Source organism: Falco cherrug, chromosome 6 (genome assembly GCF_023634085.1).
Source record: "Falco cherrug isolate bFalChe1 chromosome 6, bFalChe1.pri, whole genome shotgun sequence".
NCBI classification, from domain to species: domain Eukaryota; kingdom Metazoa; phylum Chordata; class Aves; order Falconiformes; family Falconidae; genus Falco; species Falco cherrug.
Window position 1 is genome coordinate 12,903,479 of NC_073702.1, and position 15,927 is coordinate 12,919,405.

The following is a 15,927-nucleotide window of genomic DNA, read 5'->3' on the forward strand; positions in this document are numbered from 1 at the left end:
ATCTGTTTCTAGATTAAGCCAGAAAAAGCCACAACTCCTCACTATTCCTGTTCCTTTTGCCAGTTTATGAAGCCTACTTCATAGCTTATCTGTTACTTTGTAAATAGAAGGAATTCAAGCTTGGTCCACTGTTGGACAGAAGTGCTTCAATATCAAGTAAAAAGGACTAGAAATACTTTAACATGAGAAAGATGTTTTTGAACACCATTTCCAATCCCCTTAACGAGAAATAAACACTGTAAATGTTATTTCTTTCAGGGTTTACCAGGCTCTCCAGGTGTGAAAGGCATTCCTGGCCCAAAGGTAAATCATCTTGAGAATTGACTTTCTGACAATACTGTATCTGTGTTTATCAGGTTTGAAAATATGCAGTGAAATTATATTAACTTTCTGTTGTGGTAAGATACAAGCCTTTGGTTGAAAGAGTTAAATATATTCTTTTATCAACTCTAGTCCTGTGCTTTTTCATGATTCTTTTGCCACATGTTTTCATGATTCCAGGCATTAGATAATACCTAAAAAAGGCCATTTCCTTTTAAACTTGTGGAAGTCATTGCTAGAGAAGGCATGAGACATGAGTACCTCACTACAGTTTGAAATGAGGGATCTTGTAATAAGAATAATATTTAAAGCTGCCCTAAGCTGATTGAATCAAAGAGATTGTAATCTCTATTTACATACCTCTGAATTGCAGCATCAATTCCAATTAAGTTAGAAAGTTGTATGATTGAGGCTATGGAGTGTTTCAGATGCAAATGTTTGAGTTTAGTTTTAAAGAAAACTAGATTGAGACATGAATTTCTTCTGAAATTACATGGAATGGTATTACCTTCTGTGATTTGAGAGCAGAAATCAAGTCTGCCTGGATTTGTCAGTACGTAAAAAACCAAAAGAACTGAAATTTGACTTTTGAAAAATTAGAAAGACTTAGATGAAAGTTAAATGAAAACCAAGATAAAGGTGGAAGTTAAAAAATGAATAGAGGCTGAGTTGTTGGGATTTTTTTAGACCTTACAATTTCCTTACTTTTTATTTTAAAATGAAACAGTAAACCATTGGCATAGCTAATATTTTTCATTTTTTGTCCAACAGGGAAATAGAGGTCCTCCTGGGGTGCCAGGTTTGATGGGAAATTCTGGTAAACAGGTAAGGTCGTTAATCTTACGCAAAAGATCTAGAAAAATGAAAAATTTTGCATTGTGCAAAAAATCACTTTTCAGATTTATTGTGTTCTTCCTATCCCCGAAACAGGGTGAACGGGGCCCAGAGGGAGAAGTGGGTCCAACAGGACCTCGTGGACCACCAGTAAGTACTGAATAAATTTATAACTTAGTGTATGTAATATTGCAGTGTTTCAAGTTACGGTTGCTGTAGCTAACCATGAATTAACCGTTCAGCACAAATGCTAAATTTTAAGGTAAATACTAGGTGTTCTTTAACGCCCTTTTGTGCCAGGTGGATGTGCACCATTGCATAGACAAATCCAGAAGCACATGTCCTATGAGTGTTTCTGGCTTTGGTAATAAATTAAATTTTAAACCTTTGTTTATGTTTGTCTGGTCTTTGTTTTTAAATATGCTGAGTCAAAACCCAGAGGGAATGAGGGTGGTTTGTGACAAAAAGCTGGAACCAAACTCCTGTTCTTCCACTGCAACAGTGAGCTCCCACCACTGGTGTTGAAAGGCTTGAATTTACTAGTTCTCAGTAAATCACTTGCTCTTTAACTGTTTCAGCCTCTTGAAGAAGCATGTGCTGTATATTACAAGCATTACAACATATTTGGACTAAGTATTCAGAACGTGATTTTTTTTTTTGGCTAAGACCTATTTATAATGCACGTAGTGTTAACAGTGAGGCAAGGTATGAAGGAAAGGTAGTTGTCTGTCCTACCTAGTACAGAAAATGACTAGAGACTATCTGGAGCCCCCTTGGTCAACTAGCATGGTGGCATTTGTCTTCATAGTGCTAAACTCCCTTAACACCCTCTCATGTCTAAGAGCAGGCTGGGTGCAATCAAGTTGCAAATGGGGAACAGTCTCTTGCCGGTGTTCCTAAACTGTTCTTGGGCATTATCTGGGAAAGTCCAGTTTGCCTGAAGCAAAAGCATGTTAACCATTTATCATGGATGATGGTGGGATGCTGCTCAGGCCTGTGCCTTGGCCCGTTCTGCTTGGCGTTACGAATGTAGCTATAGTGATGTGAAGTATAGCATTTATCTCTACTTGGAAACACCGATGATGTAGTTTCTTTCACTGGAGATTTTCCTTGACGCTAGAAAGATGCGGAACACTGGAGACGTTGCTGGGCCGGTAGCTCACTGCAGGAAATAAATGTGCTAAGGAAAGTGATCTGATGGCACTTGCTAAGGCTCAGTCTTGAAGACAAAGGACAACTGGCTGCTAGGGATTCTGCTGGGTACAGATTTCTGGTTCCCTAGAGCAGACCTGGCATGGACTGAAGTTACATAAGGCTGATCTAATTTCCCTTTGCTGTTAATCCTTCTATGAGGGCTGAGAAGGTCAGTGGTTTGAAGAAAATATTCATATACCAAAATTCAGTCTGATGACATTGAGAAGGCTCAAGGCTCTGTAACCAATTGCTTTTGCAAGCTTCTCTCTTGCCACTGATACACTAGGGATACTTTCCGGGAATTTTCTGAGCTTATGCTACCATACGATGATGTAACAGTCTTACTCATGCACTTGTAGGTTTATCCTCATACAGGGCTTGGAAAGTTACTGGTAAGGATATATTTGTAAGGGTATTTCATGGGTCAGAAATATCTTCTCTGAATTAACACTTAAACATACAGCAGTAGTCAGCCAAGTAATAGATTTTGTTTTCTTCTGTCGTTTGCTTTATCGTGTGTGAGATGCATTCGTTCATAAGAACAAGTTTATTTTAGGCTGAATCTTTGTATGAATGCTATGTTCACAGCTGCCTATGAATGATACAAAAAGGGCGTTATATGAGCATACACTTACTAGGATGGAATACAGGTATCTTCAGCCTCCCATATACTCAACTTGTAAACCTTTATTTTTGTTGTGTTTAAAGTGTTGGGTGCACTAGAAAACGTTTTCAGCTTTTTTTTTATTGAGCTGATATTTTGTACACTTGTAACAGGAAAAAGAATTATAATTGAATCAGACTAAAGTAATTGCCCACTCTGATAATGCACTGTAATCTGCTAAACTATGCTTTTAATCCTTTCAATGTGAACATGAATTTACGAAATCAGCAGTCCATAGAACACGAGTTGACATGCAAGGTTAATTATTAGTAACCCTGTAGTTGGTCAAAAATACTTAATGAAGATTAAATACAATGATTTTTCTGTTTATCACTCTAAAGACCAGCAAGACATCTGGATATCTTGCCTTTATTTTCTCTGTCTTTACAAAGTGCATTCATTCTGGAAAACATGTGAACATTAGAACAAAAGCATAGAAAGAAAAAAAAATTTGGTTGATACAAAATGAAGAAAGGAAGTAAATTATTGATAATAAAGTAAGTTTGCATGTAGAACATTAAACAGTAATCTACTTATCTCTATTTATTTTGAAGCCGTAAAGAGCCTTGAATAATAACTATGTTTAGCTTCCTTCTGGTCAAGACTACAGGCAGTGTATGACTGGAATGGTTTTCTGTTTTCTTCTTGGGAACACTGGAAAAAACATTACTTCCACACAAAAAATTGGAATGATCAGGACTTTTTGTTTAGGAACAACACACGGTTGGATTATTGAACCTCAGTGAGCTTTTGTCCAGGTTGAATTTGTATTTATTTTCAGGGTAGAATAAAGAGTGTTTTCTCTTTCTTCTGTAGCACTTACATGTAGTAGATATGGTTGAGTCTCAGATTTTAGGACTCTGCCCTTAGATTTCCAGGAAAGAAAAGTAACCTGCTAGTTAAATAATTCTACATGCCATGATTGCCAAATTTCTCTATTTCTAAACTAGAAATTTTGAAAACAAGTTGAGAAAGGCTTTTATAATTGTTCTAAAGATAATTTTTCTTCTGAATATTTTTGTATTTTTTTCCAGAATTTGGAATTTTCTTGCAACTGTAACATTTGATAGTTTCTAACAAGTTTTATAAGGACTTTCAAAGCCTGAGAGTTTTATGGTTACTATTCAGGTATTTTTCTTGTCCTTTTCCTTCCTGTTTCAAATTATCTTCTTCAGCACCCACCTCAGTTCTTTTTTTTTCTCCTTTAGCTTTTGTTCCATTTCACTCTTGTTATAGAAGACTCAGGTAGAAGTCAATAGGGGCTGGCCTTCTTCCTTGGAGCTGGAAAAAACCTTGATATTTTGCAGGATATGGAGAACTTCAGTCCCTTAATATATTGCTGTATGGCAGCAGCCCACATAAAGGTCCTTTTCACTTTCTCATTTCACTTACCCCTGTTCTTCACATCACTACTGTGGAAAGACAGTGTGGCTGGTAGCTCCAGAGTGCCAGAACTGTAGAGGAAAGGACCTCCAGTGAAGGTCTGTGAGGGAATGACAAGGCTGACTGCTAATATAGACAGCAGGCTGACATCTGTGCTAGGGAAAAAAAAAACAGGCCTACAATTGTGTTATATTAAAGAATTGACTGACTTTTCAGCTTTAGCTACTTGTGAAAGACATGGTTTTGAAAGAGAATTTTCACTTCAACTAGTGTGTAGTTTTTTGAGGAGTTACACAATGGAGTACTATTAAGCAATCATCAGTGACTTTGTGGGACAAATTAATACTTCTGTACTGTTTACCAAATAGCCTGTAGTATCCTTTGGTGTAAGCCATGTTACTTCAATGTTATTGTCACTATTTAATAACTGTTGGAATGTAGTTGGAACAGTATTGTTATGAAGCAGCGGATTCAAATTTGGGCCTTTTGTGAGTCTGTAAACATCTACAGTTTCACAGGGGAGATATTAAATGGTTGAAAATGAGATAAGATAACTTGCTGTAAATAAAAATAGACAAACTCATGTGTTGGGAGACTTAACCACACTGATGACAAATATCCCTAGGAGAAAATTACTTTCAAAATTACCATCTAGTCTAGTATTCCTTTTCCTTAGAAAACTTAAATTAGCACCTGAGCCAGGGGCAGGGGGAGTTTTACTTTTGTTTATTTAGTTTACTATTCATCTGTTCAGTAAAACAGAAGAACAACTGGACCAAAATGGAAATTGTCTTTTGTTTCTAATTCAAACATATTCTCCATTCCACTCCAATTTTTTTGTTGGTTAACTTTATGTTTGCTTCATGTTATGCTAGCCAATCCAATTAATTAGCAAACTCATTTGTGATTTAAACCTTTCTAAGCCAGTCATCATGGCAGGTGGCCCAAAGGAAGCAATTCTCGAACACTGTAGTGTCATTCCTAATCAGTGGAATTTAGCCATGCTCCCTAAGCTGCTTAACTGTTTTCTTTCACATTTCCTGAGATTTTAGTAAGATTTAATTTTTCATATTGTGCCTGCAGAAAATACTGACCCCTGCCCCTGCTTTTTTTCATCCCTTTTTTTTCTTCAGCTATTTAACCTTTACATAGGTAACATTTGGAGAACATGTATCCCACCCTGTGGTTTTGCAGTGAAAAGAGAACATGGAACATTTAAATAACCATTTACCTTTAAGTTCAGTACTTGTCTAGCAAATTGAGCAAACCTGACTGTATATGCAGGCCAGCATATATATGTTGTTAAGAATTTAGGATGTAATACATGTTTTCCTAACATTAGCAACAGAGGTTATGTATCTAGCTGCCTAAGATTTGATGCTGTAGTCCCCTCTAAGAGACTTCTGGGGGGTCCTGGTTGGTTGGGCTGAGTTGCTTTCTGGAGGTGCCTTTGTGTCTCTACTCATTATAGAAAGGGAGCCTGGAAAGTACTGTGGATTTAGTACTAAAACGTTAGGCAGCCTCTTGATGAGTAGTGTTTTCAGCATCTTAAATTACTTTCATATAAATAATTTTCTGAGTCTTTTAAGATATTTTTTGTCTTACTTAGCTTGAAATCTATCTTTGGTTACCCTAAAAATTATCACTAAACCCTAGCTTTTCTATCATGTTCTTTTTACACGACTCCAACTGAAATAGTGGGTCATTTTCCATAGTTGGTATTGATGGTGTGCTAGGATGAAATGTCCTTGCCTCGGTTTATATATTTAGGTATTAGTGGATATGTTTTGTATATATCACTCCAAAAGGTGTTCTACAAATGGTGAGTCATAGTTTAAGATGCAGCTAAAGGGGTTAACATTGCACAGTCTATAGCAGAGTCAAAAGAACAAAATGGATTTCCATCCTGCCAGGTATGCTTTTTATCCAGTAAACCTAAGCCTCTAGGTGGATATGACTAAACTTTCTGACCTTGCACAATTCTACAGCATGGTTTGTACAGGCTAAACCTTTCTTCTCTCTCATTCACAGAATATACATCTCAGCCAAACCTGATCAGTATCTCCAAGTCTCTCCAGTTCTTGTACTAGTCATGCCTGTCTTTCCAAACTGCATGCCAGATTCCTTTCTGCTGCCTCGCTCTTTACCCCTCCACCTCTGACAACAGCTTCCTTTGACTTTTGGCCATGCCAGACCTCTGGATGTCAGCAGATATCCCAGTGTTGGCTTCTCCTAAGCAGTGTAGGCAGTAACCTGGGTCAAAAATGGACTTGTTATGGAGTTAGTATACTAAAGCTGTCCTAGACTTCAGTTAACACTAGATGCAGCCAGTATGAAAGGCCTCTGTCCTTTATAATTGGCCACAGTAAGCTTAAGAGGTTTATGATGTGATTTTCACTCTATGGAAGGTGACATTGTTTTACAGCTGTGCAGCGATCAGACATGAATGTTATGACATATATAAGAAGATAAGTTTCTAATACTCATCATAATTTTAATCCTCCTCTTTCCTGCAAAAGAAATATAGTAGCATTCCAGGTCAGACATCTAGTAGAGAATTACGTGATTAACAATTTTTCAAAAAGTTTAATGTATCTTCTGAGTTGTAAGATGAAGGTGGTTTGGGGAGCTTTTTTCTATTTAACATTAAATTCTAGAAATTATACAAAGTGCTTTTAATGGATAGTGATTTTAACACCATAGGATATTTTGAAGGAAATGAATGGAAAACTCTATTTATGTTTTGTTCTCTGATCTCTCCAGGATACCTAATTATTTCTTGAATTGTAGAGTTAGTTTTCCTAAGCTTGTGTGAGAAGTTGTCATTCATTTATGACCTGGTATAAAAGGCCATGTCTGCCATCTCCTTTTATTGTTCAGAATGTCACAATATTTCACAATATTTTTATTATTATGAAGAAAATATCTATATTTAAAACTATGCGTTGTATACAGCATTAGAATGCTTAGATCTGCTTTTATCCAAAATTTTCTAAGTTATATATAACAGGTTATCTACTTATATACCTAATAACTCAAATTCTTGACATATTACAATGTTAAATGCTATACCAGTCTTTTATAGCAAGTACCTCTTAGGTATTCACACAGTGGAAGTCAGAAAAGTGTTTCCAGTAAGACTGGTGGTAGGACCGTGATTTAACTGTGCAGGTATCTCTCTGTACAGGTGAGAGTAAATGTATGAAACTTCTTGAGCTGTTCTGAAAGGTTTAGTCATAAGAGACAAAACCCTTTTGAGAAAGATACCTCAGTTTGCAAATTGTTTAAAATCTTTGAAAATTTGACTTGATGTCAGGTTTACCCCAAGTATATATTCAAATGGCTGCATTAAGAGAGGGAGTTATACCACTAATGTGAATATGGTGGTCTGAATGGATAAACTTATTTGAAGTGAAGATACAAAGTAAAAATCCAGTGAAAAGCGTATTTATAAATATCACCATTATGAATGGGGATTTTTAAAGGTCACCCTTCCCTATAACAGTCTAGAGTTCTCTTTTTTTTTTTTAACCTAAGTGAGTTTATTAAGTATGACTTCTGCACACGCTTTTCACATTTGTCCATTGTTCATGTGGGATCATGGGCTTTTAAGTATGTGGTCATGTTGGAGTTGATGAAACTAAGTACAAGACTACCGCTAAGCAAGCCTGTCAGAATTGCCTTAGTGAAGTAAATGTGTTTGTGACAGGTGACTCACGTGCAGTCCCATGAAGGGGGCTTGATTGTATAATCACTCATCAGAATGAATTAATTGAATCATTTAATGCCAACTAAATATTTTATGCCATTGTTAACTAAAAATGTTTACACTTCTCAGGAAGTTTTATTGGTTTTAATGCATGTGATATTTTTGCACTAATAAACAGAAGTCTTGATTAAACCAGCTGCTAGAGTGTAATTCACTAAACATTAAGAAAATAACCCTTTTTCTCTATTCAAAGGAAGTATTTCAGGAAGTAATGATGTCTTTGTGTTTCCTATAAGGGTAGCAGAGGGGAGCCAGGTCCTGCAGGTCCTCCAGGTTTACCAGGGAAATGGGTAAGCAGTTTATTTCCATATTCAATGCTTGCGTTTACTTTCAAGGAGCTATGGTATCATCTGGAACTACACTTACTCATTTGTCCATGCAGGGAACTGAAAATAATGGTGAACCGAGTGATTGCTGAGTTTCTTTTTTAGTCCTCTGTGACTGTGCTAATGTTAGAAAATGTTGGTTTAAAGTACGTGGAAGTGTGTGAGACCTTTTTTTCTGTTTCAAAACCCATAAATCCTGTGATGTGCAAAGCTGGGCTCCAGACTCCTGTGTGGGCTGTGTGTACTTGGGGAACAGGAGCAGTGAAAGACTGGCTTTCTGCTAACAGCTATGTGAAACTAATGAATGGAGCAGATTATGAACGCCACCTTTTACCAGTGCTCCAGCAGTATTTACACAGTAACAGTCGGAAGCATAGCTGGGGAGGTTTTGGCTGAAAGAGCCTGCTGTTACAGTGGAATGTACAAATCGTAGAGAGCAAGATCTCAAGAAGTATTTTTAAGAGAACCAGACTGTTGAGGGACTGGAGGGTGTAAAGCCCTGTAGGCCATTTCTGTTGTGTTTGTCAATCATAATAAGACACTGTTTAAAGGGCTGTATCTTGGATCAGCTCTCTTTTCATGAGATAATCCTCTTTCAGCAAGTTAGGACTGTTCTGGGAATAAGATTCTGTGCCATCTGCTTGTCAGGGTATGACCCTTAGCCATTAATTCTAAAGCAAATTGGGTAACTTTACATCCTTGACTTATTTTCACAGGGTCCCCAGGGTGATATTGGACTTCCTGGACTGCCAGGTCCTCCAGGCCTACCTGGTAGTAAGGGTGACCGGGTAAGAAATGCACTTATACATGCAGACTGCAGTTTGATGTCAGAAGTAAATATGTCAGTTGTCAGAAGTAAATACAAAAATTTGAGCACTGTTTTCAGTTTTTACATGAATTAATGTCTGGTTTCTTGTTTTGTGTGTAGATCTGTTAGCTGCTTGAAAGCGGTGCTCTAGGTGCCCATTAACTACTTGTAGGTCATAAAATATTTATATACAAGATATACATATATATGTAAAATACAGGAAAAATCTTGACTCTGTTATTTAAGGGACTGAAAGAAGATCAATGGTGTAAATAACTTTTTTTTGGAGTCTGAATCATTTAAAGGCCTAAATCATATTGCAAATCATTGACGTGACTAGATCTAAAACTGTGAATCAGGGTCTCTGGTCACTTTGGAACTTCAGCCTGGAAGCTTTGGAACTTCAGCCCTAGTCTACAGTAGATATAATGCCTTTTGCATACATCTTAGGACCTGCTATGGAAATGCATAGGCTAATACAGTTATTGAGACACCTATGCATGTACACACAATTGCAGGATATAAATACCTCTTCTAGTATTTTGTTAGGAGGGAAGAACTGTGCACTGGGGATCTTGCATACCTGCAGAAAATATCTTGCTTTGCTGAATAAATGTCAGTGAAGACAAAGGAACATTTTTGATTTTATACATTATTTTCTCTTGCTTAGAAGAGGCTACAGAGGATGGAATTCACTTGCCAAACGTCAGATATCTTTGTTATAGAAATAGTCAGTTCTGCACTGTGCTTCATCCTTCTTACTTAAGCTGTCTGCTTCAGTATTAAATGAATTGCACTTGTGAAGTGCCTCTTACTTTCCATTGACAATCAAGGAAGTATAGGACTGTTAGTCAGACATGGATGCTGCTGCTGTAGATGCCTTTAGTTGAACAGAGGAGTTGAACAACCCCTGGTGTGCTCCTAGTATACATTTTAGGCTAGCTAGACAGGGCTTGCAGTTGTTTTTGGCAATTTTTAAAAGCTGCTCAGGTATCAAAAAACAAGTGTCTAAGTCTTCGTTGAGGTATTTTTTCACATGTTTGGGTTTTGTTTTTTTTAATGCATAGGTCAGGATCGTATGTTTCCAGTCAAATATAAGTACTGACATAAAGTGGTCTCTTTTTGTTAGATTGGTAATGATTCATACTTTAGAATTCTCCAGAAGGAGACTGAAGGTACCTGAGGAAGCAAATCTGGAAGGAAAATAACTAGTACTTGTTGCAGTGCTGACAGTCTCCCTCTGAAGGTGCCTGATTTTCCTCATTTACTGCATAAAGGGTCTAGACCTCTAGGGTAAGAGCAGAATGTAGATGCTGTAAATAGACCCAGTGAGTTTCAGGTTACAGCCAGGAGTTCTCTGCTTATGTAACTGGCAGATGACAGTATCTTATGCCTGGAGGTTTTTTTTAAATACTACGGTCAGTTTAATGCTCTGTGCAAATATATTGAAGTCCAAAGAGCTATGCTAGCAATTACCTCATCCTGTGATTGCTTTTTAGCTTTTCTGTTTGAAATGTCTGCCTGTACCCTTGATTCATTTTTTTTTTCTCTTTAGTTGCATAGAGGCTGGCTTAACATGGCTGCAGCTTTGCCAGTAGCACTGATTTGCAGTATGTATTCCAAGTCACAAGCCTGGAGCTGCTTTATCCTTTCTCTTCCATATTCAACTTGCAACTACGTCTTTCTTATGCAGAGCCAAGCATTCTTGTCAGGGTTTAGAAACAGGTATCTCTGTAGCCTGTTAACCCTAGTCTTTGGATCAACTACTGCTGTCAATAAGTTCCAGACTGAATTAATCTTTCTTCCCTTCCTGATTTCAAAACTTCATTGTTTTGTGTGCAGGGATCCTATAAAGTTCTGTTGTGAAGCCCATATATGCATGATAAGTGTTGATGCAAATAGCAACCAGAAGCCAAGTGGAATTTACAAAAAAACGTATTTGAGTAGCCATTCTTGATCCCACAGCTGCTAGATATTAGGTGCTCTCTGCTGGCACCTAGACACTTGTGGGCAATTTTGACTGCTTAGAGAACCACCACCAAAGATATTGGCAGAAGTGGTTTTACTGAAGTAAGATGTTGTAAAAGTGCGACTTAACAGTTTGATGGCACAGTTCAGTCTGTTGCTTATTGCAGAGGATATAATAATGATTCATACTTACTGACACAAAATCAAAGTTACCAATACAAAGTTTTAGTGCACTATAATGCAAGCTTATGCGTGATATCGGTCACTTACTGAAGATCTGCAGTCAGCAAGGGGTCTCTCAGCCTTGAGGCAGAACCTTCAGATGTGTCCCATCTCAAGGGGAGGTCACTGCCATGCAGCCAACTGCCTGGCAGGGAGAGCTGAAAAAAAGGCTCACTCAGGCTGTCATATTTATGGAAAAAAGTGGCTGGCTAGCAGTCAAATTACATGTGATGGAAAAGGTAGGCATGTGACTCCTTGGACCCACAGCTTTCCTTGTTCCCTGACAAATGAGTCTCAGAAGAATCACCTGCTAGTCATGTGCTAACCCCGTGGTCAGTATTCCTGTTCCCAAGCCCATATGCATCAATGGTCACCGTGTCACCCTATTTCTGTGTGGATTTTCAGAGAACAGGTTGGAACTGGAGAAGTTCTTAGCCTGTTTATGGCCTAGGTCTTTACCTCCTTTGCAGCCTGAACCACACTGCAACTAGTTTGGTCAAGGAGTCAAATGCATCTGTCACACTCCACCCTGTGACTACAGTCAATCCAGTCTATCAGCTCATAGGGTGGTAGTGCAGTTACCTCTTGTCTCTATGTCATAAATACGTGGCATATTGCAGATCAGTGGTAAGGGTACAATTATGTGATGAGTTGCTTAGTTTATGTGTTACTATTAATGCAAATTATCTAACACTGCACATACAGAATCAGTTGATTGCATATATTTTACATATTGGATTAACACAATTTGTTTCATTATTTGCCAAACTTTGCTGTATAGAGTGCTTATAAGCAATAAACACAATAAAGTCAGAACTAACAAAACTACACCTATATATAACATCAAATTCAAAGCTCCAGTTGCTGTTGGTGAACGTCCAAGAAAAGTTTCCCACCAGTAATGTTCTCTGTCTTTCTTCACTCTTTCTAGGATGTAGTATATCTTCTCTGCATCATGATAGATAGTAATTTGGATTCTTTGGCAGTTGTTTTGAATTAGTTTTAGCAATTGTCACAAGTAATCATGTTGCAACAGTTTTCTTACCAATATGAGATTTACTCCACTGGGGTTAGGTAATAAATTTGGATAATGTGTAGCTAGATTGTAACAATTAGTGGGATGTGACAGGGGCTGAATATGAATGACATTTTGTTCAGTGTCAAGGCAAATGTCTTGAGCCTTAATGGTATTACTTTCACAAATGAATCCTTGTTGTTCCCATACAACACATCACATCCATAGTTTGACACTTTTTCCCATTTTGTTGGGCACATACTTTATGTTCTAACAGGTAGAGGACAGTTCCATCGTGATTTCATCCCAGTGCAATGATTAGGTATATGACATATACCGAAGCATTGTGTATTGTTAAAACAAAAGCTGTGGCTTTACTATCAGTGGGGTTGTAAATGAGATTGACTAGATACCACCAAGACTAGAAATGCTTTTTGAATTGAGTTGCATTTTCCCAAATCACCTTTTGAGTCTCAGTGGGCGAGGTAACATCATTGCACCCCTAAGTGAGCTTGGATGCAGCTGAGAGCTAGAAAGACATGATTCTGGACAATGCTAAGTGCATACAATTAGTTGGTGGTCCTTATCATTAACTCTTTTCCCTTTAGGCAATATATCAGGTAAGAGCCATTGACTAGTTCCCGGTGCCAGCAAAGAAGATAAAATGGATGTTCAAGTTTATGCAACTCACTTGTTGCTGAGCTTAATTTGTTTGCTGAAACTTCAGCGTCTATGCTGTTTAATACTCCTAATTCTTTTCCCTGGATGCCAGTCACATCTTTTTGTTTTGGGGAGACAGAGGTTTGCCCATGCAACTTAGGACCGCTGGTCAGTTAGGTTTAACCACCGAGATATTAACCTGCCTTGATAGTTCCACTCATTTGAGGGACCATTATGGATTAAATAGCCCATGTTGCTGGCCTGTATATTTAATAGCAGAGGGTCCAATTTCAGAAATCAGTGAATATGTAGTTTGGTCAGTTACGAGAGTAATAAAATAGCGAGTGGCTTAATAGGTAGTAGGGGTAGCTGTTGGTGTACTGTGAGGGCTGGGAGTAGGTGTTAGCATGACCTTTAAGGATAGTCCATTTCTGTTATCTTTCCCTGTATTTGTCCACGGGCATACTGCTTCAATAGTGGTGTCATTAAAGAGGAAACTATACAGTTGGGGTGGGGGAAACAGTTTGCTTTACCATTTGATGAAGTTTGATTTGTCCTTTTGCTGACCATGTGGGTGCTTCCCTTTGAATAATTTGTTACATTCAATAGAGATTTTGTCACCTGGTGTAGCAAAAATAAGGTGACTTTCATTTGCTTTTACCATGGTGTTATTACCCGTGATTGTCATTGTTAGGTTTTGTCTTGGTTTTCCCGATATTCCTGTATTCCCATCAACTTTAAACATCTATGGTAAAGAATACTGTAGTTACAGTATTGATTAACATAAACAAAAGAATTGGAGGTTTCCATCCTGTGCACCGGGCTTGTTGGTGTAGGTATGGAATTTCATCCATTTCTCTACATTAATCCTGTGAGAAGGGCAAGCAATCCTCCGATAGTTAACCTGATCTCCAGGGGAGGGGTGCTGGTATCATTCATGGTATTGTTCCTGAAAAGAAAACACAATACAAGTCTCAGCAAGATTTTTCTGGACCTCTTCTTGTTAGTGGATAGGACGCTTAGCTCCACTGCTGTCTTCTGCTTCCCAGACCAGAGGTCCACAGGGTTTTGTTAGCATCACTGGGACAGTGCCAATTTGTGGAAAGTCTACCATAATGGGTTGCCCCAGCTGAAGCACAATGGGATTACATCCAATGGAAGTGCTCCATAAGGTGCTGACAGAAAAAATGCATGGGCTCCCTGTTAGTCTGTATTGGTTATTCCATTGGTGAATCACTTCAGGCAATCAAGTATCCCAGTGGGGCTTGTGTGGTTTAAGACTCCTTTTTAATAGACCAGTTGCTCTTTCTACTATCCTGTTTGATAGGATATAGTGGAAGGTATGGAATAGCCATGTAATGTCTTCCTGCTTTGTCCATTGCTGCACTACTTCGCTGGAAAAATGTGAGCCGTTGTCACTTTGGATGACATCAGGGGGTGGTAGACTTGAAAACCAAGAGGATAATCCCCTGATGGTGTTCTGACCATTAGCTTTCCAACACTTAGTTGCCATAATTAAGTCCAAGCCAACTTCTATTCCCATGAGGATGTACTGATATCCTGAGGAGGGTTTAAAGGGTCCAGTGTAATCAGTTTGCCTCGTTGACAGTTTATTTATTTATTTACTCCTTTATTGAGATGTAGGGTTGGTGCTTTAACAGGGTGATCCATTTGCAATTTCAGTTTACACTGGGGGCATTCTGTACTGATGATTTGATGTGTTTTCCTGTCTAGAGGCCAACCTCGGCTTTAAGCAGCAAAACAAAGTGCTTCTCAGCCTGAATGGCCTAATTTCTGATGCAACCATTCTCCCGGCTGGTACCATTCGGTTTCTGGCATGTCTCCTGTTTTCATTCCCCTAATTCATCTGCTTGTTGATTCCATTTTGTAGCTGCCTGGTCATTTTTTAATATGGGCTTTTACCCATCCTAGTTTAAATGGAGCTTGTCTAGCTGTGTCTAATAATTGCCAATCTTCAGTTCTCCAAACTGGAGATCTATTTACTTCCCGATTTAATGCTTCCCATTGACAAAGTCATTGTGTAGTGCCTGCCCACAAGGCATAGGAGTCGACATAAATGACTTTTGATCCATTTTGTGCTGCTAAAACAACTGCCCTTAATTTTCTTACTTGTGCACTACCTTCACTTTCTTCTATTAACTTGTTTGCTGGTGGTAATCTCTAATGCAGTGGCCTTAGACCACTGTCTACCATTTATTTTCTGTACTGGTAAACCAAATGCCTTCAGTCAATGTTGTCTCAGTGAGGGGAGATGCATTTAGAATTAGAGAAGGTTTGAATGGCTGGTTTAGTGCTTATAGGCTGGTGTTTACAGGCATTTGTAATGGGGGTAATTTTGTATGTCCTTAAGTCAATTGTATTTTGTCTGCTATTCCTATCAGGTAGCATACCATTTCCTGGTGGTGGGTTTCTGTGCAATTCCTTCTGGGGGAGCAGATCCTTTCAGAAGTGTTTGTAGCAAACTAAACGGCCCTCTAGTCTGGAAATGTTGTCCCTGGTGTATTCTCTCTACTTGTTGAACTGCTCAGACTAAGGACAAAAGTCTCTTTGTCCCACTCAGAATCTCTTTGTTCTGTCTCTTTAAATGTGATTGAGCTAAACATTAAAAGCCTTTTTGGCCTGTTCAGCCAGTTTAGAGTAGATTGCAGTAAGTGTCATGTTCTGCAAAACCCCATTCTGCTATAATAGGGTCATGGGGGTGTACTGGCCCCAGTGACTAATATGTCTTTAATTCCTGTATTA

At 38.3% G+C, this 15,927-nt stretch overlaps 1 protein-coding gene across 2 annotated transcripts in view; it reads left to right on the forward strand.

Moving 5' to 3' along the window:
- Positions 1–15,927, forward strand: part of COL9A1 (collagen type IX alpha 1 chain) — a 75,055-nt gene that overhangs the window by 40,527 nt on the left and 18,601 nt on the right. For both annotated transcript variants that reach the window (XM_005431948.3, XM_055713946.1), the window contains 5 exons: positions 259–303; positions 1,093–1,146; positions 1,252–1,305; positions 8,402–8,455; positions 9,208–9,279. In XM_005431948.3, coding sequence (XP_005432005.1) covers positions 259–303; positions 1,093–1,146; positions 1,252–1,305; positions 8,402–8,455; positions 9,208–9,279 — 279 coding nt within the window. The remainder of the gene's footprint in view (positions 1–258; positions 304–1,092; positions 1,147–1,251; positions 1,306–8,401; positions 8,456–9,207; positions 9,280–15,927) is intronic.